This window comes from Drosophila subpulchrella, chromosome X (genome assembly GCF_014743375.2).
Source record: "Drosophila subpulchrella strain 33 F10 #4 breed RU33 chromosome X, RU_Dsub_v1.1 Primary Assembly, whole genome shotgun sequence".
NCBI classification, from domain to species: domain Eukaryota; kingdom Metazoa; phylum Arthropoda; class Insecta; order Diptera; family Drosophilidae; genus Drosophila; species Drosophila subpulchrella.
Window position 1 is genome coordinate 13,036,634 of NC_050613.1, and position 18,349 is coordinate 13,054,982.

General features: G+C 43.8%; 2 protein-coding genes across 16 annotated transcripts in view; both read right to left on the reverse strand.

Moving 5' to 3' along the window:
* The window catches only part of LOC119558415, a 90,076-nt gene that overhangs the window by 46,009 nt on the left and 25,718 nt on the right, over positions 1 to 18,349 (reverse strand). The window lies entirely within an intron of this gene.
* LOC119558416 (thyrotropin-releasing hormone-degrading ectoenzyme) lies at positions 3,378 to 7,486 on the reverse strand. Of its 2 annotated transcripts, XM_037871965.1 has the most exons (5): positions 7,197 to 7,327; positions 6,882 to 7,120; positions 4,967 to 6,401; positions 4,057 to 4,550; positions 3,378 to 3,984 (listed from the first exon to the last, which is right to left on the reverse strand). In XM_037871965.1, exons 2-5 carry the CDS (start codon positions 6,905 to 6,907, stop codon positions 3,720 to 3,722), a joined length of 2,220 nt encoding a protein of 739 aa, XP_037727893.1. In that variant the 5' UTR covers positions 6,908 to 7,120; positions 7,197 to 7,327; the 3' UTR covers positions 3,378 to 3,719. The 2 variants fall into 2 exon arrangements, with proteins under 2 accessions (XP_037727893.1, XP_037727892.1); XM_037871964.1 differs by having other exon boundaries at positions 6,882 to 7,486.

Here is an 18,349-nt window from a genome sequence, read left to right on the forward strand (position 1 = left end):
CCGATGGACAGCAAAAGTAAAGCCAAAGGCACCACGGGGAATCGCCCAGAAATATGCAATGATAATCAGAAAAGCAAACAAGATGTGGGGACGACCACGATGACGGCTCCATGAGGGCCATCAGGATCAGGATCAGCATTTGCATCCGCATCCACGTCCACATCCACATCCAACTTTACATCCTCGTCTACATTCACATCCACATTCACATCCTCGTCCGCATCCACATCCACATCCACATCCACATTCACATTCACATCCACATTCACATCCTTGTCCACATCCACATCCACATCCGCATCCACGTCAACATCAGGAGGCTATATGCTGTTGGTTTTCCCATTGGTTGCTGATGTTCCTGATTTCCGAGCTCATCCGCTTCTGTTTGCTAGTCAATCAATGCACAGAGAGCACTGTGGCAGCACCACCGAACCACTGAACCCACTGTACCACCGAACCACTGAGCCACCATATATGTGGCTTTTGGCCCACCCTCAACCACACGGGCAGTGCTAATTGTGATGCATTAATTGGCCAGACCAAGCACAGCCACATAATTTAGATGCATTTCTAAAGCCAATTGTGCTAACTAGACTTTTGCCCAAGGATGAGGCTTCTCGTATTTCAACAGGTACATTTTGAGCGGAAGGGAGTAAAGAGTAGAATAACTATTGAAGTGGAAATCTCTATAATTTATAGTAACTGTAAAATACTTACTAGGACAGGGTTGTCGAAGCAATCGATAGCTTTATCGATACTATCGATGACTTATCAATTTAGTAAACATCATTGACTTATTCCAACGGATTTAAGCGGAAGGAAGTAAAGAGTAGAATAACTATTGCAGTGCATATCTCCATAATTTATAGTAACTGTAATATACTTACTAGGACAGGGTTGTCGAAGCAATCGATAGCTTTATCGATACTATCGATGATTTTTCAATTAAGTAAACATCATTGATTTATTCCAACGGACGGAGTAAAGAGTAGAATACCTATTAAGGTGCAAGCCCCCATAATTTATAGTAACTCTGTAAAATACTTACTAGGACAGGGTTGTCGAAGCAATCGATAGCTTTATCGATACTATCGATGATTTTCAATTAAGTAAACATCATTGATTTATTCAAACCATTAATAGTATGGCTCAGCAAAAAAATTAATTTAACAAACGATATATTCCTATAAATATGTATTAAGATTTAAGCAAGGCTTACACTCTACAAATATTTACTTTTCCTTTGTTTTTCTTATTATTCATTTAATTTCTTTCATATTATTATATCGTTGGTGGCCACTGTCGATAGCCAATCGATGTTTTCCCAACTCTAGGCAATTTAATGCATTAGAAAATACTACAACAGATAATCATTAGATAAATTACAACACGTTTCTGCCAATAAATATGAGCTATGGAATCTCCTAATTACTCCCAAAAAAAATGCAATCAAATTAGTTGCTGCTGCGCTTTTATTTCCTTGACCTGCATTATTTATGAGCTTCTCGCTTACCACTTCACTTCACTATTTATTTATTTATTTACATGCAACATTTCAATTAAATTTCAATTTATTTCTGCAAGCTCATTGATTATGCATGACAATTAATTTTATGCAATTTTCAGTACGCAATATTTTCAATTAGTCTGTGGGTCTGGCGGGCGGTGAGGTGCGGAGCTGGCGACCTGGAGGACTAGACAGCATAATATGCTAACTATGTACCGCACCCACTCGCTGTAATTGATACAGGGCCAGAGATTGGATGGCTTCAGCTCCATGGAAAAGGATTATATGTATATACGAATCTATATAGAGGGGAGCGATCCGAGCGGAGGGATAATACCAAAACAGAGGCAGGCATATATCGAATGTCCGAGGAACAGACAATTAGTTGCTCATGTGACAAATGCAAGGCCAGGGAAAATAAAGTGGCAGTGGGCCCACAAACAAAGGAGGGAAAACATTGAGAATGGTATGGGGATGGCATCTAAAATTGCATTTAAATAATGAAAAAGGCTTAAACAAAAGGCCGGTCGGACAATGGCAAACTGCAGCCAAATGGCCAGCAAAATGGAAAGGAAGGAAGCGAACGAAGGTTGAATGGTAGGAAGGAAGGAAGGAAGGAAGTAACTTGGCTCAAATCAAGAACATGTAAATACAGTCAGGCCAACGTTTGACGCTTGGCTAGCCACTGTCCAAGCTACCGGACCCCCGGATACCCGGATCCCCGATCCCTGACCTCTGACCCCTCAGCCTAACCATTCGAAGAAGAGAATTGTAAATTACAGTTGCATTCATTTATTGAGCATAGTCTTCTTCTCCTTTCTTTTTCGGCCGCCTGGGGATTCATGAATAAATGATAGCTCAACCCTACTCCCACACTCTGTCATCGGATATACCATCTATATATACATATATTGTGGGTGTGCTGAGGGAAATGTGAGACTCACCTCATTAGCACTTTGTTTGCTCCGGCCACGAGGCGAATGCGTAATATGCGACACCACTTCGCCGAACACCAACAGCGATGCAAATAAGAAGCTAATTAGGCGCTGATTGATGCCACTTCATGGCCTCTGGGCAGTTCACCACCTACACCATATGGTGATGAATGCTGGAGTATTCGCTAATGGGAGCATGGCAGAAATGTCCCGAAAAGATAGCCAAAAGCTTTCATTGGGAGTTGCACAACCATTCTGGCGATACATCCATTCTGCTGGGGGGGGGGGGGGAGGTGGAAAAGCCGCAGAGAGCAGGCGACTGGAACTAAGCGCCTTAAGGCAGCCCCCCTTTCACCGCTCCCCTCTGCGATATTCCAACTGCCAGTTTTCCTCAGCTGCCAGTTGTCAATTGTCAGTTGTCAGTTGTCACTTGGCTGCCTCGTGTGGCCTGCTAATGCGATGCGTTTCGTTGCGACGCGCATCTGAATGATGCAGCAACTGTAAATGCCAACTATGTTGCAAGCTGGGGCAACTGGAAAACTGGGAAACTGGCAGGACCAGATAGGCAGATTCGGATTTGAATGCAGAGAGAAAGAGGCAGAGGCAGGCGAATCCCACTAATTGCCACCGAACGGAGGGCAGATGGAGTCGCCACCCATTAGATCGCGTTAGTTATGTTGTTGGGCGAGGAGAAGCTTAAAACCTATGGTCCTTGGGCTGTGGCCAACGAAAGTCTTTAAACAAAATGCTGAAAACGCAGTCTAGTTTTCATGGAGGATGGTTCAATCAATATATGAGCAGCAATATAGTTAACATCACTTCATTGTCTTTGGAAAAAGCTATGTACAATACCTCAAAATATAAATATCTGAGGATTAATTTATTTTAAAGTTAAAAAGCCCTACTTTTAAAAATCTCCAACAAATCATTTACTTTTTAAATCAGCCAGCCTACTTTAGTTCCCTTAAAATGTCTATCTCCTTTCCATGTAAATGTAAATACTATGATATTCCGTATGTAATGTCTAGAAACTTTGGCCTTCCCTTTCTACCTTAAGCAATGAAAATTTAATTAGATATATATACCCATGTTTAGGACTTAAAGTCTTTATACTTGTAAATGCGTTATATATTAATTTCTTAAACTTTTCCAGGAAAGTTACATCAATTGGGATGTTTGATTTTTTAGAAGACTGTTTTATAAGGAATTCATTTCAGATTGCGAATATATTGATTGGATTTGGTCTTTAAAATCAGTCATTCTTAAAGAACTCTATTTTAGTGCGTTCCCATTGAGTTCCCCCGATCTCGCCAGAGGATAATGTCCCGGATGGCCTTCATCATGGGCCGGAACTTGGTGCGCTCCCAGTGGATGTTATCGCTGCCGCGCTCCAGAAGGATCCTGATCATCTGATCCATGCCGTGCATATCCTGCAGGATCTCCTTGAAGTAATTGCTAAAAAATTCCAGTTCCTTGGCAGTGGACAGCCGTTCGACCAGCGGCCTCATGAGGTTCACAATCTTGTTGGTTGAGTTGCTGTAGCTTTGGGTTCGATGGGAATACAAAATCAAGGAGTCGTTATCCTTTCCATTTTACTCCACCTCTTCCACTTACTAGTTCCGTATGTACTTCATGTTGGCGGCCACATAATTCATGGCCAGACCATAACCCACGCTATTGGAGACCACCGCCTTGAAGGTTCGCCTGGCGTTGTGCCTGCGAATGCCCACACTCTCAAAGGTCCATTTGAGGACCCGTTTCAGGGCGAAGGCGTTGCGGGAGCAGGCCAGAGCGGTCAGGAGCGACTCCTGCTCGGCGGCGAAGTTCGAGTTATAGTACATCGACTCCACGGCTTCACGTTCCGCTTCCGTTCCAAACTTGACCGCCGTGCAGAAGACCGTCTCCCGCTCCCGGATGGTCATCCAGCCGGCCTTCGCCGGCGTCCCCTTCTCGAATTCCCGGCGGGCCAGGCTCACACAGGCGGGCACCTCGTACTGACAGGCCAGCTGGAGTATCACCTGGCGGTGGGTCATGTTCCCAAAGGAGTTGGACCGGTACAGGGTGAGTACCCGCTGGAACTGGCGCTCCAGCAGGAGGCGCATATAACTCTGGGAACAGGGGGAATGCATGAAAAACTATATCGATAATGGAATCTTAACACAAACGTACAATATCTGCTTAGTCAGTAGACAGAGAAGATTGATAAGATGATAGTTTTGATAAATACCAAATTATTGCTCTCTTTTTCAAAGAGTTTCTTAGCTGTTCTTGCTGTTTTTTGGTTTGTAAGAATTTTCAAAGAGAAAAAATTCAAGAAAAACCATTTCTTAATGTTAAATTTACATTATTCAATGGTAAAAATTATTCTTAATAAATTTACCATGCGAGTATCAAATTGATCCTTAAGTTTTTTTCTATGTACGGTCAAAAAACAAGCTTTCGATAAATGTACATATAAGAAATAACATTGAAAAGCCAAAGTTCTGGTGAGTTATGGTTTTTTCCGTGGATCCACTGAACCCACCTTGTAAACGCGGTAGTTTTGATCCCTCTTGGCCACATTGTTGATCCGCTCGAAGTTGACCAGCGTGGCATCCCAGACCACGTACTCGTCCTCATGCTCGAGAAAGCTGAGAATGCCCAGGGCCATCGGGTACTCCATGAAGCCACTCCAGGCCAGGTTAAACAAGTCATCGACCAATTGGGCTCGGTTCACCCGATGGATAAGGCGAAATTTCTCCGGATCGGCTAGCGTTTCGTTGAGCAGCTGCCAGTTGCGCAGGTCATAGTTCACGCGGAAGGGAGCCGAGTGCTGGACATTGAGCAGTAGCCACTCCCCCGAGGACGACACCACCTTCTCCAGCAGAACGGTTGGGACCCGATCCTCCCGACTGGGGAAGATGGGGCAGGTGAGCCAGCGGCTGGCGGTGGAGCTGTCCAACTGCAGGCAACTGGGACAGGTGTAGGTGAGCGGTACCCACCAGCAGGGATTCTTGGCCGCCCGGTGCTTGAACTGCGGACTGATGAAGAAGCGTTCCTGCTGCACCAGAGCCGAATGGTTTCCGTAGTTCCTGGTGACCTTGAGCAGGGGATATCCCGGTTGCCTTAGCCAGGACTCCATGGTACGCGTGATGTTTAGACCTTTGCCCAAACGACCATTGCGATCCACCTGCATCTGCAGGATGTCCCAGAAATCCGTAGAGGTGGCACTTCGATTGGCATAAATCACCAGATAGCGACGCACCGCCGCCAGCCACGCCTCCTCGCCCATGATGCGGTGCAGCATGTCAAAGAGCACGGCGGCCTTGCGCTCACCAATCTCATTGTAGGCCGACCAAATGTCCGTCTCATCGGCCACCATGTGGGCCACCAGATCGGTGTTCACATGGGCATCGTGGTCGAGCACCTCCAGGTAGAGCCGCAGGGCATGCCGCTCCTTGTAGTCCCACTCCGGACGCAGAGCGTGCACCCCAAAACGGGAGAGATACAAGGCGAAGGCGTTCTTCAGCCAGATCTCGTGCCACCAGACCACGGACACCAGATTGCCAAACCACTGGTGCACCACCATCACCGCCACCGCACGTGCCACGCCCTGCTGATCGTCCATCGAACTCAACTCGCTGTCGTACAGGATGGCTTCCTCGGCGAAGGTGGGCAGGCCCCAGTTCTCATTCGCCCGGTAGGCGAAGCTCGGCAGCGCCTGCAGGTCGATCTTCCTCAGCTTTAGGCTGCTGTTGAAGAGTTGCTCGTAGAAGGAGAGTAGTGGCGCCACCAGCAGGTTGGCAAACTCCGTTTGCGACAGGGCATCCGGACGGGCCCACGTGCTGATCGGACAGCCTGGGCGCTCCTTGGACGTGAAGCCCGGCCTCTCGAACTTGGTGATCGAGAAGGCCACCAGGTACGTCTGTATCGGATGGGTCTCCACAAACTGCGTCCACACGAAGTCGGTCAGGCTGGCACTTTGGGTGGGTTGAAAGCATTTATTTTGATAGTCCTACTATCGCAACTTTAGTTTTTTCGTTACATAATAAGCATTTTAGAAGAGATATGCTCCAAAGCGAGCTTTCAAAAATTACCTCGAATTCTGTAGAACTCGGAACAACAAAAGAAGTCCTTTAATTTGCTATGTTTAATTTTAGTAACCTTAGAATTTGGTCATTGCTAAATTATGGTTTTAAAATAACGTTCCAAAACTAACTTCTCATAGCAAAGATACTGTGAATCCTTTAGAACTTGGAACAACATAACTAATTTCAATTTCGCACTGTACAAATCTGCTGGGCCAATTAAATGTTTATGCAATAAGACCGCAAATTCTTTAGAGCCTGGAAAAGCTTTAAAAAATGTAGATTGTAAAAACTACATATGGAATCTTTTTCGCACCTATAGAAACCTATTAGGTCAAAGCCAATCTCAAAACCCCCTCAACCACTACTCACTGGCGGATGGTCCGCTTGACGGGCATGTTGGACAGGGCGCGGTACTCATGCGGATGGGCCAGGTTGATCCCGAACGGGGTCCTGAAAATGGGATCGTCAAAGCAGGGAAATGCCTCGCGAGCGTGATTGGGCTCGAATTGGGTGGCCGCCAGCCACTGGGCGAGTGTGGTGTTCTGGTCCACGTAGTTGCTGCTGTAGAACCCATTGTTGTCGTTTCTCAAAACACTTGTGAATGATACCTTCAGTGTGTATGTGGTGTTGACCGTGAGGGTGCTCTTCAAATAGACAGCCAGCCGGCTGGTTTGGGTATCTAACCTTATGTGGCTAACTGTTACGGGTCTGCCACCCTTCGCCACCAAGCTCACGCCTCTCTGCTTGCGAATCTCTAGATCGCGGGAGTTGAGCACCAGTTTCTTGGTGGGCCGCTCCGAACGCAGGTCAATGTGAACCGTTCCGCCGAAGGGCTGATAGGGCTGTGTGATCCGCGTCACGATCTCCAGGCGATATCGCAGCGGCACCACCCACCGCGGCAGGCGGCTACCAACGGATTGACCTTCCAGCAAGGGAAACAAGACGGTGAGTACTGTCAGGTAGCCCCAGTGCATGACTACGTAGAATTCTAGCTGCTTTAGTTTGTTTCGATTTGGGGTTCGGGATTGGTGTGTCCAATCGGCCATTCGATTAGTCAGGCCCGTCAAACGCAGACCATATGGCAATTTTGATACCCTGTATTCATTGATTATTACCTCTGTAATGGGTTATTAAAATAATCCATAACATACACTTAAAATGGTGGTTAGTCTCCATAATAATGTATCTAAACTTTTCATAGAAAATGTTTAGAATGCTAAAAGTTTAGGTGATTCGTTAATGTTTTGAAAGGAAATACTTCGAGTAAAGGTTTACAAGAATTGTGATGTCCAATAACAGATATACAAATGAAAATAATTTCGAAACGTTTGTTCACTTTCCATTGAGGCAATATTCATACAAAAGATGTAATAATTCGAAATGTGTAAGGTTCTCTGATGAAATCTGAATCAGAATTTGTGGCTTTCATTTGTTTCCCGGTAAAGGGGATGGGAATCGTATCGAATTCGCACACATAAAGCGGTTGGTTGGCGGGAAGAAAAGGGGCGACAAACCACAGCACAATGTCATTAGCGCATGTTGGTCTTCTCTTTCACTCGTTATCTGTGTTGAGTGTGTGTGTGTGTGTGTGTGTGTGTGCTTGTGAGTGCGTGAGGAGTGTGTGGTTGTGTGGGCTTGGCAATAAATTTCCAATTTTCGTGCAATTTTCGCAGAGCAGGCGGCACACATACCTATAGAGGTGACTGGGGTTGTCCGTGGTCCGGCGAGTTGGGTTTTAGGGGCCAGCCTGGCGTACTCATAAATACATTGACCAATAACATAATTTTTGTTTGTGTTGGTATATTGCCAAATGACCTCGTTACCCCGGTGGGAAAACGTGGGGAAAAGCGAGGGGAAAGGCAGGAAAATCACTGCCACAACACGACACAAAAAAGGGCGACAAAGGCACCGAACGTGCGGCATATGTTGCTGTATGGGTGGGCGGAGGAGGCATGTCCCTGGCCCTAGCGAAAGTCGGCTGAGGCCCCTCAACGTTCGCTGTGCTCGCAGTGCGGCATTATAATTAATGGGCATGTTGGGGCATGCGAACCCGCATTTCCCTACTACCGACCTTTCCTACGCCTCGCTCCCTGCGATTTGGGATATTAAATGTAACGATGCGAGCGGGAAGGCGAGGCGAGGCGAGGCGAGACAGTTGGCTATGAATACGACATGTAGTTGGTGACGAACCAAACGGCCCAAACAGTCCAAACGATTTCACTGCCCACAAGGTAGAGCTCGTGCGGCTGCTGCTGATGATGATGATCACATGCTATTAAACCGCAATACAATAGCAATTTTCAAATAAATGATTTATGGCTCTGGACATGACACACACAGCTGTCGTGTGTGTGCGGACTGCTGGCAAATGCCAAAACTGCCGCAGTCCGTTGCTGCCATAAACCAAATGCCATAGTCCGGCCCAAAAGAAAAAAAAAGGGAAAAGGGAAAAGAGAGAGGAAAAAGCCTAGCATGAAAGCCAGAAAAACTGGTAGCCAAATGCCCAGCGGAGGGGTCAGAGGTGCTGACTGAGATGCTGAAAGTGGGTGCTGGTGGGGTTTGATGCATGGCCCAGGGTTCAGTAAGTCGATTTCGTCCGGCCAATTGTTCAAGCTGCAGTCAGTGAATTAAGCCAGGGCAATTGCCACATGGCCACAATGCCAGCCAAGAATTCACTTCGATTTCCTTGCACTTTTCAAAAGCCATCCTAGCCATTCAATGGGGTCCACTCTACATTCGATGAGCGATGATGTTAGTGCCTTCATTTTCCGGTCTATTCAATTTGATCAGGGGTTTATGGTTCTGGATAAGGGCGCTCGTAAGTTAACTACCCTTTAGCGTATATTCATTACATTAATCCTCTAAGATTTTGATCGATTTGACTAGGGAAATCTTGCCGTCATAACGTCACTTCTGCTTCCCTTGTCTAAATGCCTTTCGATTGATGAAGCTGGTGTGAGATTGTTGCCCAGGTGTTATACCGGTGTGCTCGTCATCTTCCAGTTGGCATGCCCATCAGCTCACATATCCAGTGATGGCATGTGTACGAAGTATATGTGAGGAATGGCAATCTGTTGATTTGGCCACTTGGCGTGGCACACTTTACCGACTTCACCGACTCAACGGGGGAAACTGCAGGCTGGGAGCCCAGAAAATGATGATTCCCCTCGCCTGCCTCCAGCCTCCAGCCGCTATTAAGTCATAACATTTATATTTCCCTTTTATACCCTGACAAATCAGCGCACAGAAGTGGAAGGAAATGTTGAAATGCGGAATGGGGCACTGTAATGGGAATGGGAACGGAAACGGGAACTGTCATTGCCAAGAAGGCAACGGGTACATTCACCTGTCCAAAACACACAGCTATACACACCCATCCACGTTGATGTCTCCATTTAGTGGGCGATATGCTGCTGCTGTTGTAAATTTTAATGCAAAACTCGTTTATAAACACACACAACCGGCACAAGAGGAGGCGAGGGGAAGGGCAAACGACATTGTCATTTTCTGCTCAAACGTTTGCGTGACAGCACCGCCCACCAAGTTGGCCGCCCAATCTCGCACTACCACCCCAAAAACAGCCATAATTTTGCCACCCCTTGAGCCATCCGCCAAGTTGGCTGCCATTTTGACAGATGCCAAACGCAAAGCGAGCAGCAAAGCTCCACATTTTTTATTTGTCTTTGTGCTGTTTTGCTTGGCTAGAGGGCAAATGGCCGAAAAGCTTACCAAATCATCGAAAGGAAGAGATACCCTACATACATGTTTCTTAAAAATTGCCTGGAACAATTTTGTAAAATGTATCTTAAACATAAAATAATCCATCTTAAATGAAAGTTATAGGAATTCCTATTTGAAGTAGTAAGTATATTGATAGATTTATAATAATTAATTCAATTTGTCACATTGGTATTATACATTTCAATTACAAATTTATAGATCCCATTCTCATAAATAATTTGAGAACATTATGTATTAATTTCAGTGGGGTTATTAGAATGCAGTTGCTAAATGCCATTCATTTAACTGTTGAATAAATTCCTCTTGTTTTTATTACCTTTTTTGTCGGCTAGGTAGCTGGTATTGTAAATAAACATTTCTGTGAAAAGCAAATGAAATATTTTCCAAAGCAAAAATGGCAATATTTCCAGCGTTATAGGGTGCCAAAAATAACAACAACGGCAGTAACCTGCGGGGCGGAGTTTACGGCCCTGCCTCCGACCACCGTTGGTTGGCCTTTACGACTTGTAACGCTCCTGACCCCCGACCCCAAGCCTCCGGTAACCATAAAGATTAATACCAAAGACCCAACGCCATCCGGAGCGATAACAGCTGTGAGGTCATTGCAGTGGCTCGCAAACCGTGGCAATCGTTATTATTGCAATTTCATTAGACGAAAGCCACAAAAATGAAATAATTAATGGCAGACTGAAACTGAAATAATTGCCAGCGAATTGCAGGGGGTTGATATTGTGGTTCCAAGCGAACGCGGTGTGGGTGAGGGGTTAATGATTTATAATTTATCGAATTGAACCAAAAATTATAACAATTAAACGGCGAATTTCGATTGCATGCCAATCTAAACGGTCAATTAATTACTAATGGGATTAACAATGGGAGGCAAAATAGCTACTTAAATGAAGGAGAAAGGTTGAGTGTGGAGTATAGATAAAGGGAATTTATTCAAAATGTGACCACATTGTCTGGCCAACAGATCCGATGATAATGGAACAATAGCTACTTTTTTTACATTTTCAAGATTTTCAGAAAAAATGGTGTATGTCACATTCTAGATGATTATGTTTTCTGTTAGCATTTGATACCTCTGGTAAATTCTATACTTTAACGACAATGTGAGCTAAAAGTTGCTTCAGGTTTTCTATTTGATCCCCTGCCAAAAGCTGGAAATCTGACCCAACACGAACTGCTGTCTGTGGACTACGACCATGTGGCCATATCGAGGCTATGAAATAGGAAGAAAAACTCCATAAAAAGTTTTGCAATTGCTTAAACGTGCCGTTTGGGCTGCATCATAAACAAGAAGGAAAACTTACCCACCCACCGTTCGGCCTTTTCAGTTGGGGACTTTAAAGGCTTTAAGTTCGAATTGCATTCCCCTGAAATGCAGGGAATTCCGGGGGCTTTGGGGTCAGGGGTGAGGACATTTGGATGGCTGGGAATTTCTGGGCTGAGTGGTTCATGTGTGCCACATTAGCCACACTCGGGGCCTCTGCATTTTGAATCGCCTACTTTTCGGGCCAGTCACTTTGGGGCCCTAATAACTTACGGCTCAGTGGTAAGGGCAACAACAGAAAAGTTAGCTGCATTGTCCAAGATTTGTTTCAATTTCCACATGCAAAACTCGGGCTTCCTTAGCTGGAAAATGGCAACACATAAGGCTACATACATATATATGCACATTCTCCATTCCAACTGCTTAGATATGCTGGCCCTGTGCATGTATGCAAATATGCAACAACAGGCAACAACTGCTTGGCATACAATTTCAAATGATCTAATGAAACAACAACGGAATGGCCAACAACACAGACACATCAAAATGCCACACGAAAGTGGGCGAGAGCGGGAAAATGGCAGGAAAGCCCAAGGAAAACTCCTTTTCGTCAAGAGGGGGCAAAACGAAAGAGAAACAGCGGATATGAAATGGGTTGAAGAGGGAAAGAAAAAGTGGAAAATTCGCTGAAGAAAGTTAAGAACTAGACAAAAAAAATACAATAGGAAACTTGAATGAAAAGGGAATGACAGAATACAATTGAAGGGGAAAATCGTACCAGGTACATTTTGTGATTAATGTACATTTTGAGTATTTGCAGAACACCGGAATAAATAGGATGAATTATTTAAATGGTCTCATCCTCTGAAAACTTTCAGGATTTTAAGCTAATAGGTCTGCATTTTAAAAGTCCGTAAGAACTCCTCACATTTCGTTTGGTCTTACAGTTTTTGGTAAGAGATACTAGTCCAACTAAAATGATAACTACCCAGAAGGTATTATCTGATTATAAATATTTGTACTTTCTTATAGAAATGAAATTATTATAATGATATATACATCCTTATACGATTTAAAATAGTTTCTTCTACCTATTCAATACAATCGAATTACAGTGTTGTTAAGTTTTTTCCAGGCAACCAATTTCCAAAGAAAATCGAGTTGAAATGGAAACATGGTTTTTCTTTTCACCCCAAAGATACATTTAATCAAATTTGTTGTCCCTTAACAAAACTGTGGAAATCTTGTTAAATTTTGCATCGGTAGCTGGGCTCCCCCTTCAGTTTCTGTTTCAGTTTCGGTTGCAAGTGCAACTGTTTTACTGCGGCTGGGGCAGGGGCATGCCCCCCCCCCCCCCCCCCCCCCCCCCCCCCCCCCCCCCCCCCCCTTAACCCCTTAAGCCCCCGGGGGAGTTTTATCAATGCAGCGTCAGGCGACGCCAAAGGCGACGACCAAAAGCAGTTTGCGGCTGGGCGGGAATGAGATAGAGGATGCCAGAGCGAGAGGGTCAGAGGAAGCTGCCTTGCGGCAACCGGAAACCGCAGAAACCGCTTCAGCCGCAATGACTGCGCTTGCCATGTGCCCTGCACTGCCACGCCCCCTCTGGCCCCTCTGCCCCATCCCAAACCGCTCGACAATCCGTCCGCGAGCCCTTTTCAACATGCATTAAAAGAGAAAAAAGAAAGCTCACTGTGAGGAAAAAAGACTCGACCAATCCAACAAAAAACCAATGTGAAAATAAATCATATCAGAAGTGCAGAGGGCAGCAGCAATTTAAAGTCAGAAATGTTGATTTCATTCGCCAATTTATATGAAAAATTCAACATAATCTGCTTTTCCGATCTTATTTCAAGTGCAAATATTTATACATTCTGAATCGGGGGCATTTCCATTCCACATAATTTATTTAATGCAATGCGATAAAAATGTAAGAAGGCCACCATGACCACTTGCTTCACATTTAATTGTTTGTTTTAATGATGAATTATGACAAAAATGTACGTTGAATGAGTCATAATGTACTCATTGTATAACCATTATATCAAAAGCAAATACATTTATATGGAATTTTGAATGTTTTTCGTATTTTCCTTATAAGATATAGTTGGATATGTATACCATATGTATATCATATAAAAATTAACAAAGTGACAAGTCTTAAAAAATGAATTTTTCTGCAAACTTTTAATTATTTTCTAACTACATTGTGAGAAATTATCAAAGCAGTTAAAAAAAAATTGTGTTATTGAAATTAGAGACTTATGTTATTTTTTTTTTATATTCAAGGTGTTATCAGGTGTACAAAAATTAAATCCTTTTTTTTAACATCTCAGACGTAACCCCCTTTTGCATTATTTTTTTTACAGTGTGGTAACGACAAGGCACGCATGCTATTTCCTCGATTCGCAATTGTGCAAATGCTGTTTTGGTCGGGACAGCTTCTTGTGCGCGGTCTGTGCTCCCTTGCAGATTGAGAAATGGGGCTTAAACTTTGGCAACGTTACCACTCAACAGTTGCACCGATCTTTGTACCTTACTTTCCCCATCAACCATTGCCCCTTTCTCCGCGTTTAGTTTCGATTGTTTAAGCCACTTAATTAACTCGTTGGCGGTTCCCCTTTCAGCCATTGTTCTTTGACGACTTTTTGGCCTTGCCATATGAATTATACTTAATAAGTTGGAGCGTTCGGGGGAAGGGCGTCATTCTCTGCACCCCTCGAAAATGCTTACCAATTTTCCAGTCGCGTAACTGGAGCAGAAATTAGCACAGAAAAGCGTACCATGAAAATGCGGATGGAATGGGGATGGGGGCGGTGGCGAACAAATACGACACTCATTTTCCCATTTTCCAACGCTCCCTCGTGCGGCCAATTCAACGCGAAATTCACGGGTTTCCTGCAACGTGAAAACAGCCGGAAAATTATACCAAAAAAGGGAGGCGGCGTTGGGAGGGGGGAAAGGGGGCGTGGCATTTCCGTCCGGACGTCGACGGCCAATTGCCACTGACCGAAAAATCGAGTAAAGAGAAGCCAAAGACAAAGTGCAGCCGGAAAATTGGAGGAGGGCAAAGGAGTAAGATAGATGGAAGGCAGAAATAATATTGGTTTAGCTTCTGCAGTTACATGGTGGGGAAAAGCAGCCAGCAGGGGTTTTCCCAAGATGGGTTTTCCCAAGGCGTAGTTCATAAATTCTCCAGCGGACAGCAGAACACCTTTTTCTTTTTTTTATTCCTCCCCCGCATAAACAATAGAGAAAGTCCCCCCCAAAAAGAAGTCATAGATAACAGATTCCTTACCATATCTTAGCATGCACTGTATTTACGATATATCGCCCTCGTATAAATTGCACAAAAGTGCTGCACTCACCTGAAAATAAACAAAACGTAAATGGATTTCGATTAGATCAAGTAGAAATATTCTTATTTTCTCTAAAAACATAGATATAGAGACAAGAGTAAATGTCATGCCGAATGAAGAGAAGTAAGTCAGTGAGTTATAGAGTAATTTAATTGAAACAGAATGAAATACCAAGGACAAAATGGCAACTTCAAAGTTCAAAGCAGCAACATTTTAAATAACCATAAATTGCTATGACTACATGTACTACGTTTATGCGAAATACTTTTCACGTTATTAACATTTTTATGTAACATGAGCATTAATTTATAAATTCGCTTGAGCAAAACAAGTTTACTATTACTATATGTATTCCTGTTTTTCCGTTTTTAATCATCTGGGTCGCATAAAAAGTTACGTATTTTAATTTCATGTATTCAGGGAGTCGTGAAATTTATAGCATATACACCATAGAATAAAATTGTGCTTGTGTATGATTAGTTTATTTGGTTTGAAGCCATGCAAATGAGGCTCCAACTCAGGCACGCACAACATACTAAACTTTTGACTTTTGTAGGTGGGGACATTTCTAATTATTTTGCATTTTTCAGCTGGGGGCTGTGGGGGGAGTGAACTGCAGACAGGAAATTAAAACTAAAATGAGCAGCAAAAATAACCAAGAGCGGGTACGATTTAATAGAGAATAAAGTTTGTGTTTATAAAGTTTTCCCCAGCATTCAAAACGTGGTTTCAATGACCCAATTTTTGTGGCACCCACAAGAAGGACGTGAGATATATATATTTTATAGTTTTTTACGGCTTCACTAAACAATATCCTGAGAACTCTAATTTTATAGAGCAATATATATATAGACTATATAACGATTTTTTTGTTGGCAAAAAACAAACGCATAAACAGAAATGTTCAAAATTTTAAACTTTCTCTGGAAGAAATTTCCACTTTAAGTGGCTTTTACAGGACCTCCTCATATTTGACAGCTACATATTTGTATACGTCCCAATAGGGACAACAATAAAGACACATATCTGAACGATCTGGACCATTAGCCTGATTTGGCTCCTATTGCAGCCACCAGATGGTGCCCAGCCTCATTAACGCTTCTGGTCATGTTGATCTAATGAAATCTTATGACCGAAAAATGTGTCTAGAAATTTGCAAAGATGTTTGCGCCACTGATGATGCCACAAAAACAGTAAGCGACTGAAAAGAAGTGGGGGCAAAAAAACATGGGGACATTCTATGATATATGAGATAGAGATACATGTAGGCACACAGAAGCGACTACATACATATATTTATATTTATATTTATATTTATACAACCATATAGCCATACTCATTCTGTTTGTGTGCGCTTTCTGTGCGTTATGATTATATCTTAATGAATGTTTTTGGGGGCAACACATAAATCAAATTGCGAAAACGCCACAAGCAGTTGGACAAAAGGACAAAGGACGCACTCGACAAGGAGCCTACAAAGAGGAATAGAGTGGAGAGTGGAGAGTGGAGAGTGGAAAGTGGAGGGCCATGGAAAATACATGGTCTAATGTTCGCGACGGGGAATGCAAAATCATAAAAGGATCCCTTCACTCTGGCAGCTCCATTTTCACTTCTTTTTGAGCTGTTCTAACGCACTTAGTAACACGACAGCTTGGCAAATGTTTGGCTTTCTGGTTTGATTTCCATTATGGCTCTTGATGTTGGTCACTCATCTTTTTCCCATCAAGCTCCCTTCCCCTTTTCCCAACCCCCAAAGGCAAAAAAAAAAAAACAGAATACACAACAAGACAAGGAAACTTTGAGCACAATCTTATTTACCGAGAAGATGGGCTACAGAAAAAACTGTCTGTTTTCTTGCACTACCCCCTGGTACTTTTAATAAAGCTGTCATCTTATGCTCTGCCGTTGAAAGCGATGATCTCAAGGATCTCAACGATCTCCATGGAGCTCAAGGGGTTCACATAATTTCACAAATCTGGGCTGTCTACCACTTAACCCGGAAAAATCCTAAGCTTCCACTCTAGAAATTTCCTTTGCCTCCTGGCCCAAAAGTGACAGCATTTCAGCTGGGAAAACCCAAATACCCCAATCCCCCTGATTTCCATGTCCATGTCCGGCAAAAGGGGGGCCTGAGTTGCTAGGCTGTAGTCTAAATTATGCACAGCTCTGAGTTATTTAAGCGTAAACTATACAAACAGCAGGTGGCGATGACACCACCCCCTGCCCACCCATGCCTTTAACTACAATCCCCCCCCCCCCCCCATTTCCCATTTCCTACTTCCCATTTCCAATGCCTTTCAGCAAATGCAGCTACAAATAGAAATAAATGTCATTGTCCGTGCATACATTCCCATATATACCTACGCATCTGTACAATTTGTATCTATATATCTATATATCCCTGTTTTTAGTTTCTGTTTCTGTTTCTAAGTGCGTGTGTGCATTCAATGGATAAAAGTCTGGTATTGTCAGTGTTGTTCTTGCTGTTCTTGCTGTTCTTGCCGGCAAACAAATGACAACAAGTGCACAGAAACTACACGTTGGGCGACAAAAAAAAAAAAAGAATGAAGAAAACTTACAGGGAAAACAGTGGGGAAGAATCAAATAAATGAAATAAAATAAAATCAACAAAAAGTCTGCGGCAAAAAAGGCAAAAACCAGAGACGTTGCAAAGGGGGGAAAGGGGGACTCGGCGTGCAGTGTGGCAAAAAAATGCAACAACTTTTAAAACTCATTAAAATTAATGAAAGCCACGCACTTCAGGCCCAGGACCAGAAACAAGAGGCGGCGTAAAAGGGGGTCGACTGAAGAGGGGCCTTTTCCAGGGGGGTTGGGGTGCTGGTTGGGGGGTTTCTGCTGGAGATGCACATGCAATGGCGCCTGTAATTATACAAGTGAGCTAGCATATTGCAACTGAATCTCGCCAAGCCAAAACCCAAACCCCCCCCTTGGAAATACGTTGCTTGAAAGTTCATTAAAACAAATTAAAAAGCAAGAGAGCAGAAGGCAAAAATGGGAAAATTGTCGGGGCAAACGTGCCGGAAACTAGGCAATACTGCGGGGTCACCACGTGAAGGGTTGGCGGGGTCACCGGGGGGGGAGGAAATGGTAGCGTGTCAAATGATAATGGCGAAGAAATAGCTGATGCTGCGGTCAGGGGGAAAGTTGGGGGCGAAAGAGAAGCCAACCTTGAAGGCCAATGTGTCAGGAGGTTATCCGGAGTGATGGTAGTACCTCGACATTAACTACAAGAAACTGGAGTCGAAATGGGCAAACTTTGAGGTGAGAAATGCCACCCCACCCAAGGAAAATTTGAATAAAATTGGAGAAGGAAGCACGGTAGGAGGACACAAAACGGAAAACATGGCGCGCAAATGGGAAAAGGCCAAAAGAAAATGAGAAAGTGTAAAAAATAATGAGAGCGTATAAAATACCTGGAAGCAGCGCTTTCTCAATTAGTTGGAACT